The 14675-nt window shown below is 35.9% G+C and overlaps 1 protein-coding gene and 1 non-coding gene across 2 annotated transcripts in view; one reads left to right on the top strand and one right to left on the bottom strand.

Moving 5' to 3' along the window:
* Window positions 1-14675, top strand: part of Dlg5 (Discs large 5) — a 30393-nt gene that overhangs the window by 1073 nt on the left and 14645 nt on the right. Inside the window, exons 4-15 of the mRNA XM_068761619.1 lie at window positions 810-1108; window positions 2059-2174; window positions 3860-3982; window positions 4392-4509; window positions 6010-6155; window positions 7008-7131; window positions 7461-7573; window positions 8131-8237; window positions 9223-9362; window positions 10152-10247; window positions 11161-11325; window positions 12330-12493. Of these exons, the coding sequence (XP_068617720.1) occupies window positions 810-1108; window positions 2059-2174; window positions 3860-3982; window positions 4392-4509; window positions 6010-6155; window positions 7008-7131; window positions 7461-7573; window positions 8131-8237; window positions 9223-9362; window positions 10152-10247; window positions 11161-11325; window positions 12330-12493 (1711 nt within the window). The remainder of the gene's footprint in view (window positions 1-809; window positions 1109-2058; window positions 2175-3859; window positions 3983-4391; window positions 4510-6009; window positions 6156-7007; window positions 7132-7460; window positions 7574-8130; window positions 8238-9222; window positions 9363-10151; window positions 10248-11160; window positions 11326-12329; window positions 12494-14675) is intronic.
* On the bottom strand, window positions 5053-5136 carry TRNAL-UAA (transfer RNA leucine (anticodon UAA)). The gene has a single exon. It is a non-coding gene; the product is annotated as a tRNA-Leu (tRNA).

Here is a 14675-nt window from a genome sequence, read left to right as displayed (position 1 = left end):
AGGTGCAATGTTTCAATAATATTTATTATCATGTCTTGTCTTGTCCCTGTAGGCTGGTTTCTGCAACCATGTGTTACTGCACTCATTTCTGCATAGGGGAGTATATATTATCATCAATTCAGTTATAGGACCTCCGTTGCTCTTTAGGCCTTGCTTTAAGATTTCAAATAAGAAAGATGTTTTAAGTTTAAAAAGAGACTGGAGCAACTTAAGGACTAATAAATAGAAATAAAAACTGTAACAAAACAAGAACAAAAGGTGAAATGGAAAGTAATAATTGTAACTGTAACAAATAATGGGATGGATGGTAATGTCTGTGGGATATGAGAATAAGAATTATTAAAAGCAGGTAACATCCAGCGTTTTCTGAATACTAAAAAGATTCAACATTGTCTGTCTACCTTGTGGGTGAACATCCTAAAATTACTCACTGATCCACAATATTCACTCCAGAACCTTGAGTTCATGCCATCCACATAGTATGTGGTCTCCCAAGTGCCATTTCAATTTGTAATGTGATGGGGTTTATCAATTACATTTGTTCATTTATTATGTACCTCTTCTACAATATATTTGTCTTGTCATTGCATACTCAAGCGAACCAAATCCCTTGAGAAATCCCAGCCGACTAAAGGCACCTTGCAGATCTAGGGTAGGTAGCCCTGTAAGAGGACTGCCTGTAACACCTAAAGTAAATAGTTGTTCATTAAAAAGTCCATGACCAGTTAAGATCCTTGCCATGCAATTCTTGCTTTTAACTGAAGAGTTTAAGTGAATAACTATAAATTTTAACTTCTTTATGTCATCAGAGTCAATATCAAACAGTTACGTAAACAATGAGAGACACAACACCAGTCAGATCCAGAGTATCCCGCACCAGATAGACTATGAGGTGCTGACAGCAAACCAGTGCTATGAGAAGCAGAACTACTCGGTGAAGGGCCATGGACATAGCATGAGTGGCACATATGAGCCCTTGCAGTATGACGTCATCAATAAACAGACCAACGAGAGCCTGAAGCAGCAGTGTGAGAAAGCGTTGCATGATTTGAATCAACTGCGGAGACAACATACAGAAACCTCGCGAAGATGCGAGCATGTTATGAAGGTAAGTTATAAAGTATAAAAATCTTTCACAACATTGGCTTTCTAAGTAAAAAATTAACATTCTCTTATGCGGAAGACATTAGGATAGATGAAAGAAGGGTGTAGAAATAAAAAGTCAATAGAAAAAATGTTCCTGCGTGAATAGGGCTACGGTAGGGTAGTAGAGAGGCCCTAAATGGGACCATAAAAAACATTTTTAAGGTTTCTGAGTAATGTCAGAAAAATCATAGGAAAAATTTAGTCTATGTATAAATACATATTTAAATGTATGTTGTATAATGTCTTGAATTTTCGTAAGTGCTTAGCAAAGACTGCTCAAAAGAATAAGTATGTTTCATTGATTCATCATCAATACATGACTCACACCCAGGCTGATGAACAATGTCTCATTAGCTAACGGTATGGTGCAGAGGTAGAATCAAGAACATTGACCATCCACGAGGCTCAGGGGCTAAAGAGGCCCTTGGGCTGTACAGTAATGTCCATACGGTGGTAGCAATATCACATTACACGAACTAGTGCATGTGTTACATGGATGAGACTCAAGATGCGATCGCAAGATTCATTGATATGGCGAATACGGCATCCGCACAGATATTAGCATACAACTTGAGGATGGAAATATGGGGTAGGGATGAGGAAGTGGTTGGACGTAATATTAAAAACTGAGCATTGTTAAGGCGTTGTGAAAAATTAATAGGACACTTTAATTAAGCTAGGAAGTAGTATAAGAGACTTGGTGAACACTGTGATATGCAAAAACGCAAGCAAAGAAATAATACAGAAATTTTAAATGTAATTGTAAAAACAAAGCCAGGTACTCTTATGTCTGTGTAATATAGATTTAATAAATAAATGAATAAATGGTATGATCCTATAATAAATGAATAAATGGGAAGAAAGGAATTCATTTTCACATACTTCACATATATAACTTTATATTTATTTTAGGAGTTGGAGTACTTCCGAGGCCAACACAGAGCAGCAATGAACCAATTGGAGGTTTCTGCGCAGGAGGCAAGCAGTCTCCGTGGCAAATATGGTGACTTGCTTAACGACAACCAGAGGTAAGGATATTAAAGAGATGCTTTAAATATAATGACTATGGTATATTTATTTATAAAGTTTGTAACAAATTTTGAAAGCAATGGAGAGAAGCATGATAGAAATAAAAAAGGGAAATAACTCAACTTATCCATATGCTCACTGACTGGTACCTGCTGCATAGGTTGCAATACATAAGATGGGAAGATGACGTAAACCCCACTATTGGACAACATTGGAGAGGAGGGCTTCGACAACTAGGACTTCTTCCTTGACACCGGGTCCGCCCATCGCACAACAATGGAGCTGGACACGTGGGACTCATGTTCATGTGACACGGAAGATTCTCCGAGTTTCCAGGTTTAAGCTCAAAGAGAGACTGGCATCTGTGACCCTGCAGTGGACTAGACGGTGGTGCATGGAATCACTTCCTGTCCCATATTTGCAAGTGCAGAGACTGTGAGTTACCAGGTAGAAGGGTAGAGAGTGGCACCATCGCCTCCCTAGTGGGACACAAGTAGTTTCGTCACTTATTTTTGAGGCATTGCCGAATAATTATAAAGGGTAATAATAAGGAGAAAATAACTAATTGTTAATCAGAATAAATAAAATATAGAAATAATATTAATAAAAATAAGAGTCCCAATAAAAATCATAATTGAAATCTTACTGTAATATACGAAAAGGGTGTGGCGAAGAAAGAGAAATTGTAAGAGATTGATAGAAAATATGAAGAATAGAAAAAGGGAGTAATAGAGATTGTGGAGAATGGAAGAAGAGAGTCATAAGAAAACACAAGTTAGAAAAATGTTTTAAATAAAAAAGCCACTCATCCAATATGATGGCAGGTATGAGAGACTCCATAAACAGGGCCATAAAAAACATTAGAGAGGAGTAGCACGAGAGGGATGCCAGTGGAAGAAGTTAGAGGAGGCCTATGTTGTGAAGGACACTGAACTAAGGGACAAATAATTGTAACATTTAAAGTAATGAATGTAAACTGTATTTCTCTAAATTCATAATAAAGCGCCTAATTATTATTTAAACATAAATATTATACTTTGGTGATAGTTAATAAAATTAAATAGAAATTTAAAATGAAATTACCAAAAAAAAACCTTTGGCTATACCATTTTTTTTGGTAATTTCCGTGTCATTTGTAAAATATTTTACGTCATTATCATCATAATTTCGGTCATAAGTCCACTGCTGGATATGGCCTACCATAGATTTCCTATAGTACCTGTTGGATGTGGCCTACATACAGGGTCTTTCACATCGTACATATTTATTAAAATAATCACAAAATTGTTTTTATTTCACCAATCAGTAGATATATATAAAAATGTGGATGATTTATGGGCCAAAGTTTTTTATTGTATATTATTGCATTGTCTTAAGGATCTTCAGCTGCACTACAATTTTGTTAGGGTGACTTTTATGCCTTCCATTACTAACTTTAATATCCTGTTGAACCATGTAGATTTTCAAGTGCACATGCAAATCAGACATTTTTAGATACCACAGAGCACTGAACATTTCCTTTGGAGTAAAGTTCTGAATTCTCTAAATAAAAAAAAATTAAATAAAATATATTTTAAACTAGTTGTCCAGATGTGTGAAAGAGAAAAAACATGGTGTTATACAGCAGATATTTGGTTTACTAAATAAGTACTGTGTAAAGTAAACATTACATTTTGACTTTCAGGTTAGAACGAGAGGTCCAACATCTACAACAAAGTGGCAACCCTGAAGGAAGCTCCGATGCATTGGTGCATACTCTGAGGAAATATGAATCGCTTAAAGAAGAATTTGATTGCTTTCAAAAAAGGTATTTAATCTTTTGTATGATATACTTTATTTTTGTATATATCCTTGAAATATAAAAATTTATTCAATTACAATGATTTTGATACTATAAAAGGCTATATCTGTTAAAGTGTATATGTATAAATCTGTATTGTTAAATTATTAAAAGATGTGTTGTTGTGGAGTTATATCCTGTTTCTTAACCACAACTATAACACCTTGTGAAGTAGAGTAAAAAATAAAATAGATTAAAAAAATAAATGAATAATAAGTTGACGATCAATATAAGTTCTGTTGAAGGTTCCTATGTTTATTAAATGATTTTTGTTGATTATTTTTGAACCTTACAAAAATGGATCTTTGGTTTGTTTATTCATTTGTATGTGAAGTTAAAACAATTGACATTAAAATTGTTATTGTTGACTTTTTAGGTATGATGATCTCATAGAAAACCACAATGCAACTCTAGAGAAGATGCGAAACGTTCAGGACGAGAATAGCCGTTTGAAAACCCAGTGCCACGAGCTCACTCAAGAGAGAAATGCAGTTGTAAGTTCTAATGTCTTTTGTATTGCGTAGAAGTTTATTGTCCTGACAGACATACAGTCCCAATAGATGAAATAAATATATTACATTTATGTTCGATAAGCATTGACCAGATATGCAGGTGTTAAACCACAATTTTACAGCATTTGAATGCAGAAAGTTCAAAACGAACTGGTACATGTGCAAAGTTCATAGGGAACTGTCAAACGCTTAAAATTCAAAATGAACTGTCAGATGTGCAAAGTTCATTGCGAACTGTAAAGCGCGCGAAGTTCAAAACGAACTGTTATATGTTCAAAAAAAGAGACTTAACAAGAACTTATAAAAAAAAACAACTAAATCTATAGAGTTGTTTTAATTTTTTTATTTTATTTTAATATTCTGTATTGTACACGCTAGAATACATTTAAATAGTTTCATAATAATAAACAAAAACGTAAATTTAGAACAGGTGATATAATTTAAAATATGTCTTTATATAAGTATATATATGTAAATACAGGTATAAATTAGTTAAAATATTATGTTAAAAATAAAAAAAAAGTTTGTCAGGTGTGGGGTTCGAACCCACGCTCCCTCTCGGGAACCAGAGCTTAAATCTGGCGCCTTAGACCACTCGGCCAACCTGACTATCCTTCAGGTGGTTTAAATTGCTTTATATCTAATTTAATATTATTGATTGTACATGCTATGATACAGTTAAAAAGTTTCATACTACTATTCCGGTGGCTCAGTGACCCAAAGTGGGTCTTGGCCTCCGAAGCGAAAGACTTCCACTTTCCTCTGTCTTGCGCCATCGTCTGCCATTGGCTGACATTCAATTCGCGCAAGTCTGCCTCAACGCGATCGATCCAGCGATACCTGGGTCTACCCTCTGGTCTTCGACCCCTCGGTTTTTCCAGGTACGATAGCTTCACGGTCCGATCCGATCCCATTCGCTCCAAGTGACCAAGCCAGCGGATTCGTTGAGCTTTATATTAAAAAGTTTCATAATAATAAACAAAATGTACAAAAGGCAGTCTTATCACACGAAGTAATCTTTTACAGACAGCAATAGTATCAGACTGTCACCCTTCTTTAACACAATATACTTTCGTTTAGTCCAAACTACGCTTCCAAATTGCTCACCGTCCAAAATATTGCCAAATAGTAACTTTGTATCACTGATCGTAGATCTTAATCTTATAACTCGAAAAACAACACTGCAATGTCGTTATGGGGAGTACATTTATTTATACTATGGATAAGGTTCTAGTATGTTCGAGATAGTTCTCGGTTAGAATTTTCAAGAAACGTACACAAATTATAAATAACTTCAAGGTCACGCGTGTTCTTGATCCTAGGGTTCCATTTATTGGTTGACATTTATTTATATTAATTCGTTCTCTAGTTAGTATATATATATATATATATATATATATATATATATATATTTGTGATAGCGTAATTAGTTTTGACTATACAAAGTATATTATGGCTTTTAGTTATGTTGGCTTTTTGCAGATTCGAGAGCGGAATGCCCTGAAGCAGCAAGTAGCTAGCGTGGTGCGGCAATGGGAGGGCGGCGTGCGGGAGAGGGCCGATATCAAGAGGCTCACGGACGAGCGTAACGCAGCCATGGCTGAGTACACCCTCATCATGAGTGAGAGGTGAGGGCATTGCGCACGCATATCTTATCCATTTGACTGTTTTAGATACCTTTTTTAAACTGTATATATATCTTGCAGTACCCGACTGACAAAACGTCACATAGGTAGTCTGCGATAGAGATAGCGCTCTACGAAGTCGAAATTAGCAGATTGTCTCTTTCAAAAGGTCGATGTGCAATATTTATTGCCGGGTATTTTACTATATCTGTCAGTGAAATAACGTTAGTAGTGTTTTCAGCAGTAAGACGCCCAGTGTTGGACATAGGCTTCTACCAAAATACTAACATATTTTTGGTCATTACAACACTGAACATTTAAAGAGATCCGAGTGCTTCAATGGTTCAAACGACAACTCCCTTTTTGTGTCAAACCCTTTTGTGAAAGCATTCATTTACCATCAATAATTACGTTTTAATAATGTTTAAATTTACTATCATAGGAATTTACAAAACACTCAAGAAATCTGTACGTTTGAACGCTGGATTCATTTTTCTCCCACAGATATAAAATAGACATAGATAATAGATGGCATTGGTGTCGATATATGTATTGCATTGATAGTTAATATGTTGCTACTTACGACGCCGATAGATGGCGCTAGTAGATTGCTTGTCTCTATCGTTTGACGTCGGGTATATATGTACACAGTCCGGTTGTGACGGGGCTAGATAAGTAATTCATCTACGATACGACCTATATGTATATATATATCTTATATTTGGCCACTTGAAAAGACTTTGCAACTCTCAAGGTATGTCCATATATACCAATCAATTCACCCATCATGATCACTGATTATGAAGTGTTATATGCATATGTAGCCAATCTGAGCGTGCGAAGGGCGTGTTACAGGGACACGGTGCATAAGGAGATGGAGAAGCTGTCTGATGACCTTCAGGCTGCTCTAAAGAGGGTCGCCGCGCTCGAAGCGGCGCTGCAGGCCTCGCGCGACGAGCAGCGCGCCACCGCACTGCAGGTACACACAAAGACACATGCAGGTGTTTATACTGATACTCACACAGACGATTTCATATGTTTTATGACGCACTTGGAAGCACACAAATGCACAGAGCAGCACATACATGTACTTATAGTGAAATAATTGAATGTATATGTGAACGAATGAATGTATGAATAGGGAACTGAAAGATTGAGATGTATAGAAAAAGATGGAAAGTCTTTCACTAAATATAAACAGCACAAAAGAAGCACCAAAACAGCAGGATTACTCCCATAAAAGTAACCAACAGGATATAATTCAAGGGAACCTATCATTGGTTCTGTTGTAAGAATGAACTGTTCCAGGCCGAGAGCCTACGGCGCGAGATTGAATCGGCGCTAGTGGACCGCGACCGCGCCATTAAGGAGTGCACTGATCTGAAGACTCCACAGAACACTGCCACTTTGGTCAAGTCCAGGTATTTAAATTTTTTTTATATCGTATTTATACAGATGTAAATGAACAATTACAGTTCCCGCCGCTAAATATTGAACATCGATCTTTGAAAAGAGACATTCGGCTAATTTCGGCTTTGTAGAGCGTTATCTCTGTCGCACTAAATACGAACAGTCCGGTATCTATTAGGAGCTGATACAACAAGTATCATTTGCTTCTTTTGATAATTATTTTTATTCTTTATCTAAAATGCATCAATTTTTCTTGAAATGTTAGCTTTAGATTGGGGTAAAATAAAATAAAAAAATAAACATGTTCACATTATGTTTACGTATTTAGTTATTTAAGAAAATAACAACTGTACATAATAAACACCATTGAACCTATTGTTAAAATGAGACAATGAATGACGATTATCTCTTTCCAAAGGTTGATGTACAATATTTATCGCCGGGTACTGTATGTATATTTATGTGGGATTCCCCTTTTCGATGACGCAATGTTGCCCCTACTGTTTGAATAAGAAAAATGGAGATTATTTTATATATAACAAATACATGATTAAATTTATATTTGCAGACAAGACAACTCTGGTTATCACCACTTGGGTTTGGCAAGTGGGGTTGGCAATGATGGCTTTCTAAACGGACAACATCCTAATGACCCTTCTCTAGATAAGTTACAAGGTAAGATATAAAATAATATATTTGCAGTTATTTAAAGGAAAATTCCGTTGTTTTATATTTCTTTACTTAAATAGTTACGAAAGTCAAGGTGGATCTCAAGGGGTCTAGGATCTAGATCTAGGATGATGTCTTTGATGGGGAGACAAAAAATGGGTTCATGATTCGTTGGGGGGAGGGGGGGGGGTCAAAATAATTTACCTGCTTACGATAGTGAAGAACCAACCAATTGTATGCTTGAATTCACTTAATGTAGCTGAGTGACCGTTGTCAAAATTCATATGTTTCATATTCATTAGATCTGAGATGTAATTCAAATTTTATATAGTTTGAAGTAATTTTCAATTTTTTGTTAATTCTAGGTAATATCTTGAACATTGTCTAATATAAGTCTGCAAAGCTGTAGTTTAGATTTACCAGCGACAGTTATAAAAATATATTTATGTTTATTTATTTCATTTCCAAATCCCACCTTTGCTCCCACATAAAAAATCAAAATTCAAATCACTGTCCCTTTCTGAAAATCATAACTGAGTGTTAACCTGTACTGCAGTATATAGCTCAGTAATTATTTTCGCTGTTGGTACTGTTGCCTGTAATATCTTTACTGTAATAATTTTAATAATTTAAGAAAAAAATTTCTAAGAAAAATCTTTTTTGTCATGTCCTACTGGCGTTACAAAACTAGACGCGTTCTTTTATATATATATGAACGCTTCTCTGTCGCACACATCTTTCGTCACCTCAAGCAGACGACACGTGTGATTGGTTGTAAAGAAAGGATTGTGATTGGTTGTGTAAATAATGCTAATAAATAAAGTAATAATAAAGCTTTAACCTTTGATATAAATATAGAGAGTTGTGTAAATAAAGATTCTAACTTCTAAAATTTTCACACAGTTTCTTAAACAAATAATATGACGCTATCATTATATATGAATACAGACATACAATAATTTCGTCTGATATAAACTATATGATCTTCCAGGTCTTGTAGGAATGGTGGTGGATGCTGTAGATAAAGAACGAGTAGACAATCTAGAGCAGGCCAACCAAGAGCTGGAGAGGCTGAGGAAGCAGGTGGACAGGCTGCAGGCCGAGCTGGCGGATGCTCAAAGAGAAGCTGAAGTGAGTAGTGATTAGATCATAGTTAATTACGAATCAGTCAGGCTCCCCACCAGGTGTTAAGATGCTCGCAGCAAAGAACGGCCATAGTGGCAATCTTGCGCGTCTGGCTGGTGATATGATGATGTAATTAGAATAGATGAACGAATGTAACCGGCATAGCTCAGAGAGTTTGCAAGTTCAAGTAGCAATGGTAAGGCTGCATAGCGTGCAGTATAGATGGCTGCTGGATATTAAGATTTAGGGAGAGGAGACCATAGACCAGAAAGCACAGAGTAGGTCTTTCACCCATGAATTAAAGAGATGACCTTGTCAAAGTCGTCATAGGATCCTGGACGCAGGTCGCTTTCAACAAGTCTTATTAGCAGTCTTTGGTGAATACCATTTTTTTCTATCAGTGGGGGAGACAGCGTAGTGTAGGAGTCTCATCCACTTACTCCCCTCCACCCCCCGGTCGGGGATCACCATGTGATTGACACTTCTGTTTTATTATCCCCTTCTTGAGGTATAAGTAGTCCAAGCTACCCCTGAAACCCTCTCCATGGTTCGAGACTATTTTGATACATTCTCTGCTTCAGACTATGGTAGATGATTGTACTGAATAATGTCTGAAATAATGATAGTGATGAAATTAGAAAGCTGTGTTCACATGTAATGAATTAAAATATTTAAGTCTTCATTGTAGAGTTTTATTTAATTTATTCGATTAAGAATTGTTATGAAATAACTTAATTCTTTAATGTAAAACCAAGAGAGAGAGCGAGAGAGAGAGTTATAATGTGACATTTTCAGGTTTCGAAACGAAGAAGAGATTGGGCATTCGCTGAAAGAGACAAACTGCTGCAAGAGAGAGAAAGCGTTAAAGCACTCTGCAACAGATTACGAAAGGTATTGTAAATAATTTTTAGTAAAAAAATATTATGTTTATAACTAGTAATAAAAACAGACAATTATTATTATATTTTATAAATTGGAGACACATTGAAAGTGCTGATTGCTAAATATAGCTTAAAATATAGCCATATTATATATAGCTATATTTGCATTAAATTAAAATGTTAAAAATGTAATCCTTTACATTTACTTTCTTTATATATGAGCAGTGGTAGTTTAGCTTTAAAGGACTGAGAATTTTGATTGTAAGTCACGGGTTCGATTCCCGAGATAAAATTTTATATAATTTACATCTTGTGCATTAATAACATAGAATTGCCACTATCAAGATTTTAGAGCGATCGCCAACCCAACGCCAAGCGTATGGTATATCCATAGATCCCTATTGATAGATCAATATCAATAAATCAATATCCATAGATCCATATCCATAGATCCATATTGATAGATCAATATCAATAGATCAATATCCATAGATCCATATCCATAGATCCATATTGATAGGTCAATATCCATAGATCCATATTCTTAGATCTATATCCATAGATCCATATCCATAGATCCTTATCCATAAATCCATATCCATAAATCCATATCCATAGATCGGCGTCGATGCCTTGCAGTGAGCGTCGTATGAGCTGATGGTTAATAATTGATGACAGCACTTTTCAGTAATTCTTTGCTTGGCTTTCAAGGAATAATAAGTGGAATAAAATGATTTCTACAAAGAGCTGCAGGTTGGCCACCTTTGATATATTTTATGGCAGACGTTCCTGGACATTTCTTCCATTCCATGTAGACCACTTTAAAAAATTCCCTAGTTCCAGTAGACCTCTTTGTATATAACCATTTATAAACTCAAATATTGGGGGACCTAAATATTTTAATATGGTCATTGAATTTCCAGGAGCGGGATCAGATGGTGGGAGAGCTGGCGGACGCAAGACGTCACGGCAACAAAAAGCAGTCTGATAGTAAAGACTCGAAGATCATCAGGAGTAAAGCGATATCGCACGAGGATAAATGCCGGATATCTTCGAACAGGGACTCTGCTGTTGATGCTGATGTCCAGGTGTGTTTGTGTACCTGTTCCTAATTTATTAATAATATTGTCTCCAAATTTTACAACCGCTGGGTTACACCAGCAGGATTCTATTTATGGTAGGACTTGCCTCCACCATCTCTGATAGCAGTACTCTCTAAGTGAGTACCCCGTGCGTGAACCCACTACCTGATATCACTGAGAACGAACTAATGATTCAATCCTCGCTCGCGACACCAGATCAGCTGGCTCCCATATTATCCGGATATGGTACCAGAGCTATTAGCTCACTTTTCGATTCCAATCACCTGATCTAGCTTAAACTACTCCTGGATATAGTGGGTATTATCTAGCATATACCCCTTGCTGGGCAGGGAAGCACTTAAGTTGCGGTAACTCGTCAGTTGTTCAGTTGCAACATAAGCAGCGTTACTAGCCAGTAAGTTATGTAAAAGTAACACTAAAACCTCTTTAGTTGCCAACCATTGTATCGCTGGAGGGGAACCTAATCATTTCTATGGAATGGACAGATGGTCAGTACTAAGCCAAGGCAACCTGGGGGAAGCTGGACCTCCTCGAGCACCTTGGCTGTGCACAGGAATGTTTTTTAATCGCCGAATGATTTAATATAACGCTCTTTCAATCTCACTTTAGTAGGCAAATTAATGAGAAAGGAGGTTAGAGAAGAATTTAGAGATGCGTTTACACATGGCAATTTTTTTAGTTATTGCATGAGTGATACCTACTATTCATAAATACATCATGATGTGATTTACTAAATACTACTAAACTCCTACACTAAAATTTACCAGTAATTTTTACGTCTATGTATGTTCAACCAATTTGAGAACATCTGAAAATAGAAATTGGTTCAAGAACATATTGTACAATAAATTGACATTAAGAGTTGAAAAAACAAATGCATTACAACAAAAAAAAAATTTAAATTTAGTCTTCATGTAAACATATCTTTACCCTGTTCAATGAATTCAGTGTATCTGTTATAAAGAGAAATATATTTCTTGTTGTTATAGGATTTCGAATGGGAGATAATCGAGGTGGAACTGAGCGGTCTGGGCAAAGACGGAGAGCTGGGTTTCGAGCTGGCTGGCGGCAGGGAAGAGCCGTACTATCCTAACGACACCAGCGTCTACGTCACTTCAGTTAAGAAAGGCTCTATCGCTGATGGAAAGATAAGGTATTGCAAATCACGAGATAATATTATTATACATCTTATATATATATATATATAATGTATATATATATGTATATATATATATATATATATATATATATATATATATATATATAATGTATATATATATGTATATATATATATATATATATATATAATGTATATATATATGTATATATATATATATATATATATATATATATATAATGTATATATATATACACACACACACATATATGCATATTTATATACACCTATCCCCCGACTTACACGGTAGATACGTTCCTGAGAAAAACGTGTAAATCGAAAATTAAAATTTTTCAAGTCAAAACCGTGTAAATCGAAAAGCTTGCAGAAAATGCATAATTTTGCTGTTTAACAGTTGTGATTTTTTTCGATATTATTTGGTGCAGAAATAAAAATAAAATGCATTGAAAAGTTAAATTTCCTTTCTCTACAAAATTTCCTGCATTCATTCCCTCTGAATTTTACTTTAATCACTGCTGTTAATTTATAATAATCTAAATTATGCACTCACATGTAATTTACGAATTTGGAAAATTAAATCTTTCTGAAACTGTGAAACTTTCACTCGAATACTATTTTCCGTAGATAAAACTTTAATTTTATGTGAAGAAATACAGACACAGTGTGCGTGTGTAGATAGTCAGCACATAAGCTCGGGATTCCCCGTGAAATATGTACACAGCACATGTGTTCAATCACAGTAGCATTTAGTAGAGTGATTAAAACAAAAAAAACTTATTTGGAAAACCATATAAAAGCGAAAACGACGTAATAAAACAAGTACGTTGTAAATCGGGGGATAGGTGTATAAAACAAAAATCTACATTAAAAAATAATATAACGCAATAAAATATTTGAGAAGGTACAATAGATGTGTCACATTTATGTGAAATGGGTCATGAGACAGTAAATAATTCAGTGAATTTGTTCTGAGCTTTTATGTTCTTTTATTTGTAAAATTTAAATATTTAATGGAATCAGGCGTTACCTTGCGGAAGTCCATCCTAAGTAAGAAAGACTCAGAGACTCTGTGTTTGGCACTAATCGGTGTAACATAACTTCTGAAGATGCCCCATGGAGGGGTGAAACACGTGTTGAGTGATTTGGCGGTGGCGGTTGTGTGATTCGCATTGTTTGGCGCTTACGCATTTATCAGCGGGCTGGCGGGCGGTGCACTTTGATGCACGACTACCACTGCATGTGCGGAAGTGGCAAAGTATTGGTCCTTTTCTTATTGTAAAATTTAACATACATTCAATCAATATTACAACGAGGATCAAGATCCGCGACTCTCTCAGGACTGATCACAAGAATTAATACTGATATGATGAGTTCCTTGGCCATTGGATTCCTTTCTTACTATTCTCCTTTTTTCTTTTTGTAACAAATTGAAGTTAAGTAATATTACATACCGCCTAATTTGGATAACTGCCCCGCAAATGCAGTTCACTTGTACGGCGAAAAATATTATTATCCCGTAAGCATCTAGAAATTTATTAGGACCTTGAATAAGTTCTCGCTGTTTTTTGAAAGATGGCGTTGCGGCACTCTGTGCCTGGAATTTCGTACGGTAACAAATCACCAAAGTAGTGCTATATGTAACCTCAAATCATAGTAGAGTAGAGTTTACCACAGTGTCAACTACATATTTATTACCTTTTGTGAAAATGTGTACTTTTGTGCCAAATAAAGTGTTTTTGCGGGGAATTTTATTGCATTGCTTTATTCAGAAAAAATTTGCAGCAGAAGCACACAGAATTCTCGTTGAGACATATGGTGACAATGCTTTGTCGAATACAACGTGCAGAGACTGGTTTAGGCGCTTCAAAAGTAATGATTTTGACCTTGAAGACAAAGAGCGTTCTGGAGCACCGACAAAATTTGAAGACAAAGACTTGGAGGCATTGCTTGAAGAAGTTCCATGTCAGACGTTAGTAGAGCTTGGGAAAACGTTACAAGTAGATGCGTCAACAGTTTCAAAACGTTTAAAAGCGTTAGGAATGATCCAAAAGCAAGGACATTGGGTGCCGTTCGGCCACATGTGGCAAAACCAGTCAAAACTTACCTGGAAACACTTCAATGGGAAGTTCTACCCCACCCGCCGTATTCACCGGACATCGCCCCCTCCGATTACCAATTGTTTCGGTCGATGGCGCAC

This window comes from Battus philenor, unplaced genomic scaffold, assembly GCF_028537555.1.
Source record: "Battus philenor isolate CCGP_79_NKW_IND1 unplaced genomic scaffold, ilBatPhil1.0.hap1 SCAF_15, whole genome shotgun sequence".
Lineage (NCBI taxonomy): Eukaryota > Metazoa > Arthropoda > Insecta > Lepidoptera > Papilionidae > Battus > Battus philenor.
The sequence above is the reverse complement of the archived record's forward strand: the minus strand, read 5'-3'. Positions and strand labels throughout refer to the sequence as shown.